A 22,336-nucleotide genomic window follows, 5' to 3' on the forward strand; every position below is an offset into this window, starting at 1 on the left:
GCCAAATCTATATTGGGGGGCGGGGTCGAGTGATACAGTGAGCGGCTATGGCTGCCGGCTTTATAACAGGAGCACACCCACAAGAACTCATCACCATGTGAGCTTGCTCGCATGAAGGTGTTGAGATCTTGCGGGGGGGGGGGGGCCGAGACAGCCGCCGAGGGACCCCAGAAGGCCAGGTTCAGGGCAACTCTGTGCAAAACGAGCTGCACAGTGGAGGTAAGTATAACCTGTTTGTTATTTAAAAAAAAAAATTCCTTTACATATCCTTTAATGCCACTGCACCCTTTCAAAAGAAATATTCTTCTATACAAGAGCGAACCTTTCAAATACCATATTTGTAACACACGATGTCACCCTATTCAGTGGCAATCGAGAATATTTATAGGCAAAACCAGACCAGCATTTAAGGTTTCCTACTAACCTAACAGGCCAACTGCTCAACACAGCCCAAGCTGCCACTGTAAGCTGAAATACGTCATGGTCTGTGGGCATATTAAAAAATAATATGTTGGGAATTGCCAGAATTGTAAAGAAGCCATGAAAGGTACACCATAACCAAATAATAAAAAAGCTTTGGACAATTGGCAACATTATCAAAATATTCATTTTAAGAAAGAAGTCAGATAAAAATGTGAAAAAAAAATCACAATTTTTTAAAACTATTCCATCGTTTGTTTTAGTCCTCTGGCAGTGAAATGTCTATGTCATAGCAGAAGCATCATACTAGTGTTTCGGGTAAGGTGTCTGTGTTATCGGCTGACAGAAGTTCCCATATCTGCCATCTTTCTCTTTGCCACTCCTGCCAATCAGGATCTGTCAAGTTTTTACTGTTTTGGCTGTTGGCTGGGGTTTTTAGAGAAGTGTGTCTAGTCTGAAAAGTTTGTTCACTAGATGGAGTCCTTCCTAAAGATGCCCCAACAACTGTTTCAGACCTTGGTGGCCTTAATACTGGTTGCTCTGCTGAATACACTGGGGATCGGTGAGGCTGGGTTGCAGCTTGTTTTGTTGAACCAGGATAGGGTGGAGGGAGCCTTGCTTCATTTCTATTGATGTCAGAATGCCACAAGTTCAGAGGAGGTGGCCTGTTTGGAGGGCATGTTACTTTTGCACTGTCCACCGTTACATCTTCTGTACTATTTGAGGCCAAGTGTTGCTCACATCTTGTCTTGTGTTCGAGATTTCGTCTAGCTGAATCTGTTTGTGGAGTACTGCAAATACGTGTCACTGAATTGTGAAGTCTAAACTCTGGAATGGTAGTTGATGTGTGTGTCCTTCGTATGTTTGGCTTGCCATTGTCCACTTCAGCAGATGAATTTTTACACAAAGGCCAGTTTTGTGCCAGATTACCCTGGGAAAGAGAAAACGGTCCTTGGTGCAAGGAACTACTTTCATAGATATTCCCATATGAACCTGTGAGGAAAATTAAATATATTTAGTTAAAGCAGTTAAAGGAGAGAACATATCCAAGATCAATTAAAGAGACAACAAGTAGTACTATAAAGACATTTTTCTTTTATTTGGATAGAGAGGGAGAGTTAAAAACGCTGTCAGTTTTTTTTTATCTGTCTCTCATTGCGTAGATTTCCCTCCACTTCCTGTCCCATAGCTAAACAGGAAGTGAAATGAAATCCTTGCAAATAAAGGGAATTCCTTGGGGTCCCCCAGGTCACCAGAACTAGTCTCTTCATTGGAAGTTTTCCCCTCTCTTACTTTTTCTGGGGACAAACCAAAATTTGGGATTTTCTTTTACTTTCACTTTCAAGGACAATAGGTAAACAGAACAAATAGAGAGGGTGAATCTCTTTAATGGGGACACAGACAATAACAAAAACTGACAAGTGTTCTAACCCCTCTCCATTCTATCCAAAACTGAAAAGAAAAGTTTTGCCTTTAGTTATATTTTAATATAAAATATATAACAAAGGAGCATTTACTGTTTTTCCCTTACTGTGGCAATCTGTGTCCCTGTTGCTGAACAAGTAACTCACCTTTTTAGTTCTGCTTGCTTAGCACATGAGAGGGGTGGATTGTGAGTACCATAAAAAAAAATGAGCAACAGTACTGCTTTTGTCATTTATTACCCATATTAACCATTTCAATGCAACCTGGATCTAACATTATCCCCCCTTTTTTTTTACATTGCATCTCATTATTCTCAAATCGTATAACTATGGCCTCATGGCAACAGATGCTTTTGAGCATCCGTTGTGAATCCTGGGAGTTTGTTTGAACCTAGGAGAGACAGCTGAAGCATTCAAGAGAGATAGCTGAAGCACAGAGTGGAAAATAGTAATGAATGGCTGTATGCGGGTATACGCTGTGCTTGCATAAACATGCACATAATTCCCTGAATGTACAAAAGCCACATTTTATTTTATTTATTTAAATATAGTTACTTATATAGCACCATCAATTTACACAGCGCTTTATTTAAGGACTAATGCTCATTTGAAAGCTTATGCAAGCATGGTGTATGCCGACATACAGCCAGTGTATAGTCATTCATTACTATGAGCAGCTGTACGCTGTAGCTATCCCATGCATGGAATTTACGCAATTTACATTGGATGCATCCATGTGCATAAAGCCTAAGTGTGTGTTCAGGTATATTAGATTACAGTGTTGTGTCCTCATTAACAGTTTGGTCACAGCAATTTAGTCTGCCATCCCACAGATCAAATCTCAACCCCCCACCCCCCCTTCCTCAACAATCAGAGTGTGGCATTGTATATTACTGACCCCAAAGGCTGGGGGGGACTGGGTTAAAGGGTAAAGGTTAGTATAGCCCATTACACTTATACTGGTCTGTTCATGCCAGATACATTAGTAAAATAAGTGCACTCTATAAATGGTTTAAGGTAGCCAAAATACTGATTGATAAACCTTGTCATGAAAGTGAAATGAGGCAGTCACCAACATAAAAAAAGGCAAATTTGATAACTATTCACTATGCCTATTTAAGATAATTTTTTGTTGTGCCAAAACTTGACTTAAATGCAATTAATAATAATATAAATAATGTTTTGGCTATTCCTGGAAATGACAGCATACCCTACCTGTCATTCCTTGGTCTTTACATGCGGTTTTTAGTGTGGAATGCCATGTACCCCATATGTCGAAGTGCTCCTGTGCAGATTCTGAATCAAAAAAATGATATTGTTTATTGTACATTCACAAAAATAAAGCAAACAAACACAAAAAGCCAATGAAAAATATACCTCAAAGAGAAGCATGTCAGCTGTTAGGCCCAAGGAGGAAACAAGAGGAGAAAGTTGAAGGTTGATATGAAAGAAAGACTGTATGTGTAGTTGTTCTAATAAAAAGGAAAGAAGGAGATGGATAGTTGAGGTGATGCAGAAAGAGAAGACAGAAGGAATTCTGTACCCAGGACTGGATTTCCATCGTTGGAGCCTGTAGGCATATGGCCATTGGAACTCAAAGCAACTCCCCTCTACTAAGGTCATCCCTTTTACATAGAAAAGCAGAGCCCTGTTCAAGGAATATCTTCAAAGAACGATCAGGACTAGTGTCACTACAATAAAATCCCTTACTGGTGTTAGAAAGGACATCATCTCCGAAACATGTCAACAACCTCACCTCCTGGCTACCTGGAATAAGCTTCCAGACCCCTCCACAGTGTGTGTGTTGTCAATCTGCAGCCTCACAATGCTGCGCAACCACTATCCAGAATTTTACAACACCGTTGGCAGCTCTCTCCACTCTGACACCAGCGGTTTCTCTGCCATAGCAATCCCTGTACAACTATAGGTTGGATCCGTGTTCTTCCCACAACACTGTAAGTGATTTCATTGTAGTGACACTACTCCTGTTATTACTTTGGGGACATTCCTCGTGACATGCTCTGTTTTTGGCTTAATCAGATATTGTTTTATAGGCTCTTTCCTGGCCAAATCTGTGAGATGACCTCGCTCCTTAAAGCGGAAGTAAACCCATCCATAAAACAGTTTAATTTCCGGCACGTGCAGGAAATGTAACACTTCCATTGGTTGTGCTCTCAAACCATCCATTGGCTGGTGTCATAACTGATCACACGTGCAGCATCATGGCAGTTGTAGATTGAACAGAGGCAAAGGTGGCAGCTTCCTTGGCTGAAAACAATAGGGGGATTTACTTACACTTTAAATTTGGTCATGCCGTTCTTCTGTTTGCTCCAGAGCACTGCTTTTGCTAACTTATGACTATATTATCTTTTACACAGAACATTTTCTTGTTTTACTGATGCTGACCTGGTTTAGAGCATTGTGACAATATATTATTAAACTATGTGAGATGGCCGAGAAACAGGAAAAATCCATGGCCTACTATATGCAGATGCCTACTGTGTCTAATGGTAAATCCGGCCCTGTTTGTACCCATTGCCTAGTCACACATAGGGAATCACCCATCTTTTAACTAAACAACACTTATATCTCTTAGTGGCATGAGTATATCTCAGCAGCTTTCACAGATTGGTTCTTTTAAGGCAGGACATTTTTTCTAGAAAAGATGGTCATTATTACCTTGACTAATGATGGTAATTATTAAATCAATTAGAATAATGATTTATTTTGCATTTAAAACAGTCTTTTTTTTAACCTCCATGAGCATGGAGGAACCTTTGAAATAACGTTCAGGTCTCAGGTAGCCCCTGCTAACAATTTCTTTATCTGCAGCCCACAGTAAAGTAGCATATCAGTTAGTGGGTAGAATGTTCCCTCCATAGGTGGTTAGTGGGAAGAATATTCCTCTTACATATGGCTAGCCATAAAGATCATTGGTTCCAGTGGTAACTTATCTGAGAGGCAGAAACTGCTCTTTGCTCAAGGAAACGCTATCAACCGCTGGAGGTTCAACAGAACCCTGATTGAATATCTTTAGGTACCTAGGATGCACAGAACTCTGAACAGTATGTATTTTGATGCTGCTGTCAAAGGAGAACTGTAGACAGAAATGTTCATTGCTGTGTACAGTGATCTGCATAATTCCATTGGGTATCCCATGTGTCAACATGGTACAATGCAAATGTCAACATTTTCTATATGGCACCACTGATATTTAAAAAAAAAAACTTACAGTTATATGGAACAAGCCATAGTAAATACATGGGGGATACATGGTATCATTTACATTAAATACTCTTTGATAAGACTCACATTTTACATACTTGCTTTACCACCATTGTATGATTATATTGTGTACACATATACAGTATATATGTTGAGTCTCCCTCTAGTGGCCATCTGTGTGACTGGGCTGTGTATTCAATATTTCTGCAGGTTGCTGCTGAGATTACACGTTATGCCACATCGAGTCTGTGTTGTTTTAATTAAAAAAAGATACACTACACAAACAGACATATATTGAGAAAATGTGCACTATTAATTTCATGCTGCTGAGTGATTGAATTTCTAGATCTCAACATGTTGCAGTCAATGGTGTTTGAAAGAAAAAGCAAAAGACTCAACAAGACAGAAAAAACACCACAGACCATGAATTGAATACATATAAAAGAACCCCTATCCTTTGGCTTAATCCCTTTAATTCTTTAGTTTATGAAATCAGTGTGGTCTGAAATATTACTGGATTAAAAAAAAAATAATAGTCAGGGGCCCATCAGAATGATCTTTGTCCCGATCCCAACTTGTTCTTAAAATAAACCTGTTACAAACCTGGCCATTTAAAATTAGGCATATAGGGAAAAACTGTAAAAGAGAGGTTATCTCCATTAAAGAGACATAAATCTCAACTTTTCATGCAAGAGCTGGCTATGCCTTTTCTTAACTCCTGGGCCTCCCCTATAGTAAGGAAAATTACCCATCATATCAAAGAACCAAATAGTAGGGTAAAGCTCAACTTCCACAGGAGCAGATGACATTGTCAAAAAACTTAGGAAAGAACCCTAAAAAAAGGGCATAAGTACCCCCCCCCCCCCCCGCTGTACAATGGGACTTTATGAGTTCATTTGAGCATAATTCTGTCTTCTTATACCATTGTATTGTACAAACTGTTGATATGTTTGACATCACATATATATGTTTTTAACAAATTGTTTTTTAAATAAATGATATTTTATGGTACATGATTTTTCTGTTTGTTCGCCCATTGTACCGGCGGGTACTTGTGCCCATTTTTTAGGGTTCTTTCCTAAATGTCTGGGATGTTGGCAACGCTCTAGCGAGAATATCATATTTCTCCTTGTGGTTCACCACTTTTTGTCATAAAACTTCAGCTGCCTGTAACTATAGATTAGTTTAATATGTTTTTTTTACCAAAGTAAATTTCTGCTAATGTGTTCTTTATCATTTGCTCAGTTTAAAAGGCCCAGATTTTAAACAAGTTTACTTTAATGTAGTCTTGCTTTTAGGCAAGATGAAAATTCCTCGCTCATTCTATATTATGATATTAAAATTGCTCAATTTGGGCTCATTTTCATGTGCATTATACAGTATATAAAAACATAGATTATCCTGATTCATTCCCCTACCCTACTTTCTTACCAAACTTTAAAACATTTTCGTCTAGAAAAGAAAGATATAACTAGAAAATAATACCGTTTGAACACCACTGCGCTGGAGCAGTTTCCTTTGTCTTGGATAGTAAATGGCTAACCAATGTTTGATGTTCTGCAGCCTTGAGGACCTTCTCAGAGTTATTTTCTTGTCTTGCGGTAACTGAGCGTTCAGATAATATTGGTGAATTATTGTCATATGGGGAAACATCACCACTGGAGGCTTTATTTGAGTCTGTAGAGGAGTGTCTTCCTTCAATGGAGAAAGAGCCTTCTGATCTTACCAATTCGGGGCTTCTAGCAAGAATCAATACAAACACAAATGTTATTAAATATTTACATTATGTCAAAATAAGCCATAATTATCTATTTATCTATCTATCTATCTATCTATCTATCTATCTATCTATCTATCTATCTATCTATCTATCTATCTATCTATCTAGTATTTTGGGGGCATTTGTAGTTCCTGTGCAGTGGCTGATCATAGTCAGCAGCATTATCTTAAGCATCCTAATGCAGGGCAAACCTGTACAGAGGTCTCAGTGGTGGGGACTTGGCTGGAAAGGCGGAGATCATTTATTTTTTCTATTGATCTCAGTCTTTTCCTGCCTTTTAAAGACAAAGTGTAAAAAAAAAAAAAAAAATCGAATAAAATAAACAATGAAAAAAGAACCCGCCCCTGGGGGTAACGATTCTAGCCCAAACCTCCTCTGTAACTCTAAACAGGCAAGCAAAGTGGCAGAATTGGCCTGGATAGGAAGTGGTTAACCACTTCCCTACCGCGTATAGTCATATGAAGGCGGCAGGAACCCTTTGTCCCTCTGGGCCGCTGTCGTATGACGTCTTTTACTTCCTGAGCCTCTAGGGGGCACGTCATGTCACTCGGCATGCGAGTACAGTACAGAGGAACACAGATTGGTCTCCTCCCCTTGTGAGTCCCCTCCCCTTACAGTTAGAATCACTCCCTAGGATACACATGTAACTCCTTTTTTCGCCCACTAGTGTTAACCCCTTCCTTGCTAGTCACATTTACGAAGTAATCAGTGCATTTTTATAGCTCTATAAATGTGAAGGGTCCCAAAATAGTGTCGAAAGTGTCTACCGAAATATTACAGTCAAGATAAAAATCAGAGATCGCCGCCATTATTATTAAAAAAAAATCCATAAATCTATGCCCTATTTTGTAGACGCTATAACTTTTGTGCAAACCAATCAATATATGCTTATTGCATTTTTTTTTTTACCAAAAATATGCAGAAGAATACATATCAGCCTAAACTGAGGATTTCTTTTTTTTTTTTATGGAACATTTATTATAGCAAAAAGTTAAAAAATATTGTGTTATTTTTTTCAAAATTGTCGTATTTTTATTTTTTTTATAGTGCAAAAAATAAAATCCGCGAGGTGATCAAATACCATCAAAAGAAAGCTCTATTTGTGGCGGTATTTCAAGAGGCAATCTGATGGAATTTTACGAGGAAAACTGGCGGCATTTTATGAAGCAAACTGGCACCATTTTACAGGGCAAACTGGCGGTATTTGAGGGGCAAACTGGCAGCAATTAATGGGCACAGTGGCGACAATTGATAGCACAGTGGCTGCGTTTAAATGGCATAGTTGCGACAATTGATGGGCACAGTGGCGACAATTGATGGCACAGTGGCTGCGTTTGATGGCACAGTGGCGACAATTGATGAGCACAGTGGCTGCGTTTTATGGCACAGTGGCAACAATTGATGGGCACAGTGGCGACAATTGATGGGCACAGTGGCTGTATTTGATGGCACACTGGCGACAATTGATGGGCACAGTAGCGACAATTGATGGGCACAGTGGATGCGTTTGATGGCACAGTGGCGAAAATTGATGGCACAGTGGTGACAATTGATGGGAACAGTGGCTGTGTTTGATGGCACAGTGGCGACAATTGATGGCACAGTGGCGGCAATTAATGGGCACAGTGGATGCGTTTGATGACACAGTGGCGACAATTGATGGCACAGTGACGACAATTGATGGGCACAGTGGCTGCGTTTAATGGCACAGTGGCGACAATTGATGGCACAGTGACTGTGTTTGATGGCACAGTGGTGACAATTGATGGGCACAGTGAGGCTGCAATTGATGTTTTTTTATTTTCTTTGTTTGTCTGCGCCCCCTTAAAAATGTTGAGCACCAGCCGCCACTGGATTCATCATGTATGTTTAGAACAAAGCAACCTTTACTTCTAGATTGTAAGCTCTAACGAGCAGGGCCCTCTGATACCTCCTGTATTGATTTGTATTGTGACTGTACTGTCTTCCCTGATGTAAAGCGATGCGCAAAGTGTTGGCGCTATATAAATCCTGTATAATAATAATAATAATAATAATAATAATAATAATAATCCTGTGTATGCCTACACTATAGACATTAATACTTATTACATCCGCGTGGGATGGCTTTAAGGCTTTATTCACAAAATATTTTTCCTTGGCATGCATGTTGAAAGACAGAAGCTTAAAAAACTTTTATGTCTTTGATTTTCTAGTTTTAGGCCCAGTGCTGCTATATCATGGATGACAGTAGGTTGATATCAGGACAGATTTCAGATACCTATGCTATTTGTACAGTATGTAAAAAGTAATTTAATTTTAAAGGAATACTAAAATACTTTTTTTTTTTTTTTAATCTTCATTTAACTTTTACCAGACACACTGCTGTAACATTGTATGCATTTAATATGATGCACATTGGCACAGGTACAGTGGAAAAATGCTGCTGGAGTAATGTCTAAATGTGTTTGCACAGTGAAGTGTGTCTCAAACACCTTGACCCTGAAAGGATCTATCAAATGCACATCACAAAGACAAATGCAATATAAACACTATGAGCAGGCAACCGTAACTCAAGATGACACTCACACATCACAAAGCACAATACAAACATATTATCAATGCAGCTGTGTATAGTATGCTTTTTCATGTGCCTGATAACTGCAAAACAAACACTCCAATATGTATGTGTTTTTTTTTATAACGTCTTTTCATCCGGTTAATTCAATACCCACAGCTAGCCACTAGGGGTCAGCAAAGAGCCTCAGTTTAGTTTTCAAGCCTTAAAAATTCAGCGTTCATTATAATATTTCCAGTGTCCTGAATATGAACTGCGTAGTTGCCTGTCTGTACCAAATGCCCACGCTAAAATAGGTTCTGTTTATGAACATACTGAGGCTCATGTACAAAAACCAGCCCAAAAGACAAACACTTGTCCTCCACAGTAACCGATAAGCAACCGTCAAAGGGAATATCTTTTGTTAATTTGAGAAAATACGCTGTGAGTATATTTGAAGCTATTTACCTATTAAGACAGCATTAATATCGCAAAAAATAAAATAAAAAATGTTGTACGCTGGCCAGCAGGAAGTGAAACATTATTAAACTATTCATTTAATTACAATTGCTTTACAGAGAGGTGGAACTGGAGAAAAAGAGGAATCATGGTCCGCAATCACCGCTAATTGCTTTCAGAATATGAAGTGGAATGCAGCAAACTAAAAACAGCTGATAAATGTTTGAGGACGTGGGCTGCATGTTTCAAGCAAGAAGTTAAATGTATCTGAAGTAGAACACCGGTCTAATAAAAAAAGCACCTGTATTGGCATATTAAAAATATATTATAAAATAAATGAGTAGGGGACAGAAAGCACTTCCATTTGTTGTTTTCATTTATAATTATTGATGGGTACTTTAAAAGGAAGACGAAACTGAGGAAACTTATAGTGAGAGAACTATGTGGGGGGCGGGTACTTTTTTTTTGGGGGGGGGGGGTACTTGGTTTTGACATTGGGGTAGATTTCCTAAAACTGGATAGTGCAAAATCAATTGCAGCTCTGCATATAAACCAATCAACTTCCAATGTTATTGTCAAAGCTTAATTGAATGAGCTAAAGTAAAGGCTCACTGGCTACCATGCAGAACTGCACCAGATTTTTCACTCTTCAGTTTTAGTAAATCAACCCTTATAAAAGTCTTATCTAAACCATAACACGGGCAGCACAGTGGCTAAGTGGTTAGCACTTACACCTGGTTCAAATCCCAACTACAGTACTACTTGCACAAAGCTAGCACATTGTGCCTGTGTGGGTTTCCTCCTTCACTCCAAAGACATGCTGGTAGGTTAACTGGCTCCAGTCTAATTGGCCATAACATGTGTACTGTGTGTATGAATGTGAGTTAGAGACGTTAGATTGTAAGCTCATTGAGGGTAGGAACTGACGTGAATGTACAATGTATGTAAAGCGCTGTGTAAAATGATGGTGCTGTATAAGTACCTGTAGTAAATAAAAAACAGCAAACTTCCCTTATTTGCTCCCTAATTCCGTAGGTGCATAAAATACCCGTTGATTCTGCCAGAAATCTATTGGGGTTGAAACTTCCTCTAGTAAGAGGACAATGCCGCTCTGAGATCTCAAACATTGTTATTAGTCCTGCCTGAGTATTCTCAGTAAACTACACACTAGGTCAGGTAGGGGTTGATTTACTAAAACTGGAAAGTGAAAAATCTGGTGCAACTCTGCATAGAAACCAATCAGCTTTCATTTTTTTTTTTTTTTTTTGTCAAAGCTTAAAGGGGTTGTATGGATTAGTTTATTTTTTTTTAAATAACAAACATGTTATACTTACCTCCACTGTGCAGTTCGTTTTGCACAGAGTGGCCCCAATCCTCCTGTTCTGTGGTCCCTCGGCGACTGTCTCGGCTCCAACCCGCAATAGCTAACCCCCTCTGGGAAGTTCTATCCCTAGGAGGTTAGCTTGCTGGCCCACTCCCTGTCATACACGCTGTGTCCATAGACACAGCGTGTATGACTCTGTCCTGCTCCCCGGCGGCTGCATCAGTGGATGTGATTGACAGCAATGCGCGCCAATGGCTGCTCCACTATCAATCTATCCAATCAATGGCCAGACTCCAAAGAGAAGAAGCTGATTGGCGATCATACAGCTGCACCAGATTTTTCACTCTACAATTTTAGTATATCAATCTCAATGTACACTGCTCAAAAAAAATAAAGAAACACTTTGAAAACATAACAGATCTCAACGGGCAAAAATCTCATACTGTTTATCTATATTGATATGGACTGGGTAATGTGTTAGGAATGAAAGGATGGCACATCGTTTGATGGAAATGAAAATTATCCACCTACAGAGGGCTGAATTCAATGACACCCCGAAAATCTAAGTGAAAACATTATGCAGCAAGCTAGTCCATTTTGCTGAAATTTCATTGCAACAACTCAAAATGGTCCTCAGTAGTTTGTATGGCCCCCAAGTGCTTGTATGCCTGTCTGACAACATCGGGGCATGCTCCTAATGAGACGACGAATGGTGTCCTGAGGTACTTCCTCCCAGATCTGGACCAGAGCATCACTGCGCTCCTGAACAGGCTGAGGTGCAACCAAGCGGTACCAAATGGACTGAAACATAATGTCCCAGAGGTGTTCTTTTGGATTTAGGTCAGGTGAGCGTGGGGGCCATTCAATGGTATCAATTTCTTCATCCTCCAGGAACTGGCTGCATGCTCTCACCACATGAGGCCGGCATTGTTGTGCACCAGGAGGAACCCAGGACCCACTGCACCAGCGTAGGGTGTGACAATGGGTCCAAGGATTTCATCCCAATACCTAATGGCAGCCAGGGTGCCATTGTGTAGCCTGTAGAGGTCTGTCCATGGATATGCCTCCCAAGACCATCACTGACCCACCACCAAACCGGCCATGCTGAATGATGTTACAGGCAGCATAAAGTTCTCTGCGGCTTCTACAGACCCTTTCATGTCTGTCACATATGCTCAGGGTGAACCTGCTCTCATCTGTGAAAAGCATGGGGCACCAGTGGCGGACCTGCCAATTTTGGTGTTCAGTGGAAAATGCCAATCAAGCTCCACAGTGTCCGGCAGTGAGCACAGAGCACACTAGAGGACGTCAGGCCCTCAGGCCACCCCCATGAAGTCTGTTTCTGATTGTTTGGTCAGAGACATTCACACCAGTGGCCTGCTGGAGGTCATTTTGTAGGGCTCTGGCAGTGCTCATCCTGTTCCTCTTTGCACAAAAGAGCAGATAACGGTCCTGCTGATGGGTTAAGGACCATCTACGGCTCTGGCCAGCTCTCCTAGAGTAACTGCCTGTCTCCTGAAATCTCCCCCATGCTCTTGAGACTGTGCTGGGAGACACAGCAACCTTCTGGCAATGACACGTAATAATGTGCGGGGGAACCTCATGGTGCGTTTTCCCAATACAGCTTTTAGCTTCTTAACAGCCCTAATCTTTACTGGCTGTTAAAAATGTGGGAGGCCACTCGCTCCTTGACAACGCCTGTTTATTAATATTGCAAAAAAAATACACTGGCTAGTGCCAGGTGTTAAATTACCACATGTTTTCACTACTGCAATATTTCATAAAATAACTCATGTGGTATTTTAGTAACTTTTTTGTGAATTCCAAAAACTTTGAAAAACACTGTGCAGTATTCAGATGCAATAAGATACCACTTTGTGAATGGAGCCCAGTGATACTTATGCACTGGTTTACTTTCCTTTTGTTTTTTCCAAACCTACCTTGGCTAAGTTGCAATTGAAACAGAAAAATTGTAAGGAGGCACATGGTACTTAAAGGGATTGTAATGGTTCATTTTTTATTTTCTAAATAGGTTCCTTTAAGCTAGTGCATTGTTGGTTCACTTACCCTTTCCTTCGATTTTCCTTCTAAATGTTTTTTTTTCTTTGTCTGAATTTCTCACTTCCTGTTTCTCCTCAGTAGGCTTTACCCCATCATCTGGCTGGGGGTTAGTCAGCTAGAACAGCTTACTAAGGAGGAACAGGAAGTGAGAAATTCAGACAAAGAAAAAAACATTTAGAAGGGAAATCGGAGGAAAAGGTAAGTGAACCAACAATGCACTAGCTTAACCACTTAACGCCCGCCGCACGCCTATTTACGTCCACAGAATGGCACGTACAGGCAGATGGGCGTATATATACGTCCTTGCCTTCTAGCAGGAGGGGGGTCACGATCGCTCCCCGGAGCTGAAGAACGGGGAGAGCCGTATGTAAACACGGCTTCCCCGTGCTTCACTGTGGCGGCATATCGATCGAGTGATCCCTTTTATAGGGAGACTCGATCAATGACGTCAGTCCTACAGCCACACCCCCCTACAGTTGTAAACACACACTAGGTGAACCCTAACTCCTACAGCGCCCCCTGTGGTTAACTCCCAAACTGCAACTGTCATTTTCACAATAAACAATGCAATTTAAATGCATTTTTTGCTGTGAAAATTACAATGGTCCCAAAAATGTGTCAAAATTGTCCGAAGTGTCCGCCATAATGTCGCAGTCACGAAAAAATCGCTGATCGCCGCCAATAATAGTTGTAAAAAAATAATAATTAATAAAAATGCAATAAAACTATCCCCTATTTTGTAAACGCTATAAATTTTGCGCAAACCAATCGATAAACACGTATTGCGATTTTTTTTACCAAAAATAGGTAGAAGAATACGTATTGGCCTAAACTGAGGAAAAAAAAAATTTATATATGTTTTTGGGTGATATTTATTATAGCAAAAAGTAAAAAATATTGCATTTTTTTCAAAATTGTCGCTCTATTTTTGTTTATAGTGCAAAAAATAGAAAACCGCAGATGTGATCAAATACCACCAAAAGAAAGCTCTATTTGTGGGGAAAAAAGGACGCCAATTTTGTTTGGGAGCCACGTCGCACGACCGCGCAGTTGTCTGTTAAAGCGACGCAGTGCCGAATCGCAAAACCTGGCCTGGGCATTTAGCTGCCTAAAGGTCCGGGGCTTAAGTGGTTAAAGGAACCTATTTAGAAAATGAAAAACAAACCTTTACAGTCCTTTTAAGTATCCCCTAAATATGCTAGTTCCTAAATAAACTGAACACATTATCATTGCAATAGCTACAAACAGTGTCTACCTCCTCTAGCTTCTTTATTGACAGCATTTGTTGGCTGCTAAATAAAAATGTTCTGTAAAAAACAGAACAGTTACAGTGCCCAGACCATAATAACATGAATGACACAGCACAACTTTGACTATTGAACTTTTAAATGGAATTAGAACTGTAAAAAAAATGTATGCATATATGTATGAAAAAATATAATTATATCTGCAAATTAGACTTGTAGGGATGGAGTATATGACTTAGTGTCCACGCTGGAGGGAGCCTGCTGTGTTTACCATCTGACCTCTGTTCAAATACATCTATCAAACTCCAGTGTGTTCAGACTTGTTATATGAATGTCATTCTGACTTCTGATACAAATGTTAACATCTCTGACATGCTGCTTCACAACTTCACACTCGTATGGGGTATGGTTATTTATTTAGTGCTCCGGTTATGTTCTAGCTATGCTCTATTAGATGGTTTTGAATAGCTTTTAACAGTGGACTTATAAATATGGTGGCTAAAGACCAATACAAGCCATTCAATTTAAGGGGACACTACAATTGTTTTTTCTCAATCATTGTTTAATTTTTATTTTTATCTGTTTTGATATTATCGATATACAAACTTTTGTACAAATAAACATTACATGACAAAGAATTCTCATGGCAATATGGGTTAGCTAAAAAGGCATCACAGCAGATTCTGACAGCCTTTTTTCTTATTGTGTCTGACTAAAACATCAAACTGAGTCTATCCAATAGGAGATTACACAGTAGCTAAAAGTCATCTACTTCTGTATGATTTTACAAAAAAATTAAAAGTAGCGAAAGAGCAAAAAGGAGCCGAAAGCTCCACCACCCAACTCTACTGAATGTAAATTATTAATGTGCAATATTTACCTGAAAAAGTTTTAAAAAAAAAAAAATTTGACAAATGTCCTTAATGAAGAATGTAGGTACACATATTTTCATAAAAACAACATAATAAATTAATTATTTACAAAACCACTACACATTCTCTTTACAGGACAGAATAATTGGCATGGCCAAGAATTGCCTTTACTCATCGTATTATACCAATCTCTTCTTACAGCTCACTATGGCTTTTATTATAACCAGAAGATAATTTAGCCTTTTTACTTGATGTGTACCCACTCCTTCACTTGGAACCTCCATTATATAAAATAAACACAAATGAAGAGTCAAACTCTCTACTAAGGCTGAAGCATTGTAGGGGGACTGGAAGATCAAGCATAGAAACATATTCTAAAATATTAGAAATAATAGGGTAACACTGCCTACAAACATCATACAACAGCTGGCTATGTGTTCGCAATCCCCCCACCGAATGATCTTTCTAATAAAAGTTTCTTTGTACAAACCTGTACTAAGATACTTGTTTGCGTCTCTCAATAGGGATGGATGATTGCTGAAGGTGCTGTCCTGCCTTGAGGGATACAATAATGAATGGCAGGAAAAATACCAACTTTCTCCCAAGCAAGTTCAGCCAAGGAGTGTTCCAATATACACTATGGGGTAGATTCACAAAGACTTACGACGGGCGTATCAGTAGATACGCCGTCATAAGTCCGAATCCCCGCCGTCGCAACTTTAAGCGTATGCTCAAACTGAGATACGATTAAATGTTGCTAAGATACGACCGGCGTAAGTCTCCTACGCCGTTGTATCTTAACTGCATATTTACGCTGGCCACTAGGGGTGTGTACGCTGATTTACGCCTAAAATATGTAAATCAGCTAGATATGCCTATTCACGAACGTACGCCCGGCCGTCGCAGTAAAGATACGCCGTTTACGTAAGGGGTTTTCAGGCATAAAGATAAACCACCAAAAACATGGCGCAGCCAATGTTAAGTATGGACGTCGGAACTGCGTTGAATATTTCAAATTTTACGTTGTTTGCGTAACTCGTCCGTGAATGGGGCTGGCCGTAAATTACATTCACGTCGAAAGCATGACGATTTGCCGACATCATTTGGAGCATGCGCACTGGGATACGTCCACGGACAGCGCATGCGCCATTCGTTAAAAACGTCAAATACGTGGGGTCACTAGTATTTTACATAGAACACACCCCCAACCAGCCTATTTTGAATTAGGCGGGCTTACGCCGGCCCAGTTACGCTGCGCCGCCATAAGTTACAGCGCAAGTTCTTTGTGAATACAAGACCTGCGGGTCAAACTTACGGCGGCATTGTGTATCTGAGATACGCTACGCCGGCCAAAATCAACGTGAATCTACCCCACTATTATCAAACCTCCCTTTACACGCACATGAACTTTAATGGCATCCCAGTCTTGGTCTGTAGGGTTTAACATTGAGTTGGCCCACCCTTTGCAGCTATAACAGCTTCAACTCTTCTGGGAAGGCTGTCCACAAGGTTTAGGAGTGTTTTTATGGGAATGTTTGACCATTCTTTCAGAAGCGCATCTGTGAGGCCAGGCACTGATGTGGACAAGAAGGCCTGGCTTGCAGTCTCTGCTCTAATTCATCCAAAATTTGTCTTATTGGTTGAAGTCAGGGCTCTGTACAGGCCAGGCAAGTTACTTTCCCCCAAACTGACCCATGTCTTCATGGACCTTGCTTTGTGCACTGGTCCCAATTCTTTTGACAATATAGTGTAACTAAAGAACTAACTGGTGTCATACCGGTGGGTCTGCCAAATGCAGTTGGACCTGGAACTATGCAGGCACTACTAGATGGGAGGCCAATCAGCTACAGTTTAGGGGACCCCTAGAAACCTCTGGAGGAACACTAGGTTTCAATGAAACCCTGGTTGACAATGGCTGCTCTAAAGCTTGTTCCTCTCTGTTTCAGCATTACATTTAGACTTCCCACGCAGGTTTGAATCTGATTGGAAGAGTAGGTCTTAGTATTGCCATTTCACATCAGGCTTTCTGTGTGTAAGGCATCACTGCAGGTGTATTCCAGGATCACCCCATTACAGACAAAAAGGAGTATAAAGCACTGTTTTACTGCAGAAATGCCTGCATGAAAATATTAACTACCCAGAAGGTATAGATTTCAATGTTTCATGTTAAATTTAGAGCGCTCCTTTAACAATTTAGGCAACTCACATAATACTGGGTACAAACTTTTGCATCAGTAAACTTTGGAGAATTAATGTTTCAAAACAAAGAGATCCTGGAAATGTTCATCCAAGTAATAAGCTGACACCATATTTCACAGGCTATGGCAGAGATAAGGAAGCAAGGCGTGACTAGAACATCAAGAGGAATATTTGCTTTCCATAAAATTTATGTAAATTTCCTTCCAGATGACAGTTTTATAGAAAAATGGGGAATATTTTGTATGTTTTGTATTCAACATTCTTTCAAGTCTGCAAGATTACTGTTTACATGGGAAACATTGAAAGATAACATATCTCCTGCATCAGAAGAGAGGTTTCTAATGGAACAGAGGAACTGAGCAATACTCATTGCATATATACATAAATATTTAAAGTGCCCATAATATCTGATGAAGGTTCCTTCCATACGTGAAATTGTACAGCTATTTAGCCACACATGCCTGCACATGTTATAAAGAAATTATTTGTATTTACTGTCAAAACTGAAGTTATTGCAGTCAGTCCTACCTCTTAGGTCAAACATTGTGACTACATGGCACAATGGATGACTGGCTGCTAGTCAGAGGCTACTTTCTGACTCTGGAGATTCTGCCATTAGCTGGCTCATTGATCCAGCCATTCTCCGTCTCTTAAGGCCCGTACACACGCTTTGGTTTTCGGACGTCAATTGTGTTACGATGACCGATCGTCCGCAAACCTTACCGTTAGTACGGTGCTTTCGACACCCGATTTCACTATTTCGGCAGACAAAAGCTGGATGTGCAGACTATAACATTTTTGTCGGATGTGAACTCAACATTTGATTCTCGTTTCATTAGTATGGTTGTCGTACGAAAAAATACATAAGAGCAGGACTACGCATGCTCAGAAAAATGAAAGAATACATACAAAACTATTCAACACATTACGTAACTTTTGACGTTATATTCTACCAAACAAAAATTCTTGTATTGTTAGTAATCTCTTCACTTTTCGACATGAGACTAGCATGCCACAAAAATCGGACGTTCTGTCATCCGAAAATCAAAGCGTGTATACGAGGCTTTAGGCTGATCATACATGGTGTGAATTTCTTTCCTGCACCCATTTACGGCCTGCCCGTTAACAGTTCGAGTCTCAACCATTTCCTGCTGAACCAGCCGAGATTCGAACCATGTATGGCCGGCCTTAGTTCATTCAGCCATTTTTTTTTATCTCACAAGAGATTGAGTAATTTCCTGCGTATCAGAAGCTGGACCTTGCATGAGTAAGAAGAAGTCTACTAACATCTAATATTTCATATTCCCATTGCACGCATTCCTGGATGAGCTCTCAAATTTGGGTGCTGCAGCAAAAACCAGCTGGATACTGGTTCAAGCAAAGGCGTAGCTTAAAGCGGATGTCCGCTAAAAAATAAAATATTAAAAACCAGCAGCTACAAATACTGCAGCTGCTGACTTTTAATTGTAGCACTACCCCCGCAGGAGCCGCTGATTTGTTATTGGGAACGGCATATTGAGTTACCTTAATGTGGCGTATGGGTGCAGTTGGAGAACAAAGCAGTGAGCGAAGGTCCAGACAGTGAATAAAGGGTTTTCCAATGCTTTATTTCCTGGCCAACTCGGCCAACATCAACTTCATATAAGAAGAAAAGGTTGATGAGGAGAAAGGGAGAACCTTGCGATATTAGGCCTGGATATGAACCGAGCAGTTCTGCTCTCAGTAGTATTAACTTGTGATTCATCGCCACTCTTTCTGAGTGGGTGAAGTGCCCCCGGACAAGCCCCTATCACAAGCCTGGCAGCCGAGGTGTCACTTTGGATTTGCTGGGAGGAACAGATCTCTCTCACAGACCTGGCTCTAGGGCCTCTGCCACAGGCCAATTACTTTAGGTGAGCTAGATGGATAAATGGAGCGAATCCTCCCAGTAGGTTTTAGCATAGGTCACCAGATGACAGCAAAGCGTACCTGTCAACATTCCGGTCACCAGATCCCCGATTTGTTCGTTCAAGCCCTGTTGGACAACCTGCCTCCGGGTTCCCCTCAAGCCGACCCCCCAATCGAACGGCACCCAGCCTGGGATCCTTTCAATAGAACCAGGGACCCAGTAAGTCACTGGAGTCCCCTTTTACCTCCAGATGAGGTTTTGTGTAGCCTGCAATTCTGGCCTGGTGGGCCGCGCTGGCGGGGTCCATGGATGCGCGCACCCTGAAGGTGGATGCCGCACCTGGAACCGGGACCCCGCAAAAACTTGCCTAGCACATGACACCTGTCACAGATATAACCTCCCCCAGCATGCCCCACGAGGGAAAAGTTCCTCTAATTGGCTGCTGGGGAAAGTTGCTCTGCCAGAACCCCTCTGGTGCCAACTGCTGGCCAGGGATGGGTCAGCACAGACTGACCCAGTGGACGTTTCTGGAGTGACAGAAGTCCCAATTTAGCAAATTGTGAATGGGAGCAAAATAACTCTCCCATTCCCCACTAACTTTAGCGTAGTGCCCATACTGAAAGTAAGGGGGCGCTACCTGTCCAGGAGTTCAGCGCTGTCCGCAGCAGAGGACAAGCGATCGTTCGTCACTCTGCTGCCCCCCCCCCCGCCATCCTCGGTGAGGGAACCAGGAAATGAAGCGCTACGGCTTCACTGCTCGGTTCCATACGTCGCATGCGCGAGTCGCGCTACGCCTGCCGATTGGCTCCCGCTGTGTGTGAACACAACGGGGGGAGGGACGGAAGGTGACGTCATGCCCGCAGTCTGCCCGAGACTGTGAGGCCAGAAGTGGGTGCAAATACCTGACTTTAGACAGGTATCTGCACCCCCCTCCCCCCTGAAAGGTGTCAAATGTGACATCGGAGGGGGGAGGGTTCCGATCAGCGGGTGTTCCACTTTAGGGTGGAGCTCCGCTTTAAAGCTTGTGGGTCCCAATGCAAAAGTTGACCTGGGCCCCTCCCCACTACCACCCACCACTTCCACCATGCATACAGATACATCCACTGCAAACCAAGATACTCAAAGTGGCTTAAGAGTTTTGAGATTTCAGAGTTCCTCCTTACATCAGAGAACAGGGATCACCTCTGGAGAATCAGAGGACAGGAACCCCTGGCAGGTCACTTGGCAGAACTCCTTTCCCATCCCAGCACTGTATACAGCTCCTCCCCCCACACTACAAAGACTGAAGAATCCCAGCTGGTGACTAGGAGACACTGCACGGTGTCTTACCTCACCAGTGACATTGGTCCCATCGTGGCTACAGGATGGCACACTCCTCTTGCCTCACTGAGCTTGTTTATTATTCCATGTTGCCAGCACACAGCACAGACACTTTCCCATCCTGGGCCGTTCACACCCTGGACATTGTGGAGGATATGATAATATGACAGGGAGGCTGCAGGGGCCCCCTGCAGCTAGGGGTGGGGTTGCGATTGTGACCCCTGCAACCCCTTATGCTACGCCCATGGGTTCAAGTCACAACGAAGATATTTGCCAGCACATCATGGATTGACACAAAATATCATCCAAACCGATAGTTTATTGCATGATCACAACACAAGGAGAGTGCAATGTTTCGGAGTCACGCAAGACCCCTTCGTCAGGCATGTGAGGGATAAAGGGGTCCTGCGTGACTCTGAAAAATTGCATTCTCCTTGTGTTGTGATCATGCAATAAACTATCCGTTTGGACGCTATTTTGTGTCAATCCATAGTGTGCTGGCAAATATATTTGCTGCATGATAAGCGCTTTTGGGTTTTGCCATGGCATCCCATTCACACAACAGAGGTTACATTTAAAACTTTATCTTTTTACAGTGAATACAAAATTTGCCTTAAAACAAGCACGTGTTTGTGTCGATTAATGCTTTAGATGCACATGTTTCTTAGAATTAACTGAAAGGTCCACATTAACCTATATGGTGCCATTTGTTTTATTTCCGGAGTTCTAAATGTCACCTTAGCTGTGATTTGAAAGACGAAGTACAAGCATTATCCTGGAATGAAGTCTATTATTACATGCCACATACAGGGATACATTCTGTACAGTTTTATTGCTGGTTATGTTCTGCATGATCCACCGAGTCGTTTTTCAGCCTTTGTGACTTTAAAGATGTGTGGGTGTTATGAGTCATTTTATAAAATTACATTAAGCCAACCTGTTGCTACGTTACAGGATCTGACATGGTACATATCAGTGAGATATAGCGCACACACTAGTGTATGTGTCGTGTATCAGGGAATGCAATCAGGAAGGCTTCTGTTTTCCTATATGTTTTTTCTATGTGAATTATGACCTGGGTGGGCTGCTTCTTGGCCTTATTGCCTTGTTCATAGATCTAACAATAGTTAGCCCTGAGTAAGCAATATCTCTACAAGCAATGAATAACAGGACAGGGTCTCACTACATAACAATAGAAAGGAAGCCCAAACAACATCTATGACAGTGAGCATCATTTTTAAATATTCCATTGTAAGGAAAATAAGTGACAAGTGAATGAACTTCTTGGACAGATGGATGACAGGAAGGAAAGGGAAAAAACTAAAAACTGACGCACTCTGATATAAATATTCCCTTACATATACAGAATTTAGAGGGAAAAAAAACATACAAGTTAATCTTGTACAGTGGTTTTAAACCCAAAACCCCAAATTTTCATATATTGCAGCTTACAAGTCATTAGATGTGGTGGCTGCCTTAGTGTCCCCCCCCCCCTCTGTTTTCCCCTGGTAATCCAGCCAGTAATTCCCTGCACACACGATCAGAATTTTCGATGGAAAAAGTCAGACAGACGTTTTCCAT

General features: G+C 41.2%; 1 protein-coding gene across 3 annotated transcripts in view; it reads right to left on the reverse strand.

The window, feature by feature from the left end:
* Positions 1 to 209: 209 nt before the first annotated feature.
* The window catches only part of ARHGAP6 (Rho GTPase activating protein 6), a 347,962-nt gene continuing 325,835 nt past the window's right edge, over positions 210 to 22,336 (reverse strand). For 2 of the 3 annotated variants that reach the window (XM_040336505.1, XM_040336506.1), the window contains exons 11-13: positions 6,555 to 6,808; positions 3,060 to 3,140; positions 210 to 1,413 (exon numbers count right to left, since the gene is read on the reverse strand). In XM_040336505.1, coding sequence (XP_040192439.1) covers positions 722 to 1,413; positions 3,060 to 3,140; positions 6,555 to 6,808 — 1,027 coding nt within the window. In that variant the 3' untranslated portion in view covers positions 210 to 721. The remainder of the gene's footprint in view (positions 1,414 to 3,059; positions 3,141 to 6,554; positions 6,809 to 22,336) is intronic. The other variant, XM_040336507.1, reaches the window with a different exon arrangement.

The sequence above is a fragment of the Rana temporaria genome, chromosome 2 (assembly GCF_905171775.1).
Source record: "Rana temporaria chromosome 2, aRanTem1.1, whole genome shotgun sequence".
Lineage (NCBI taxonomy): Eukaryota > Metazoa > Chordata > Amphibia > Anura > Ranidae > Rana > Rana temporaria.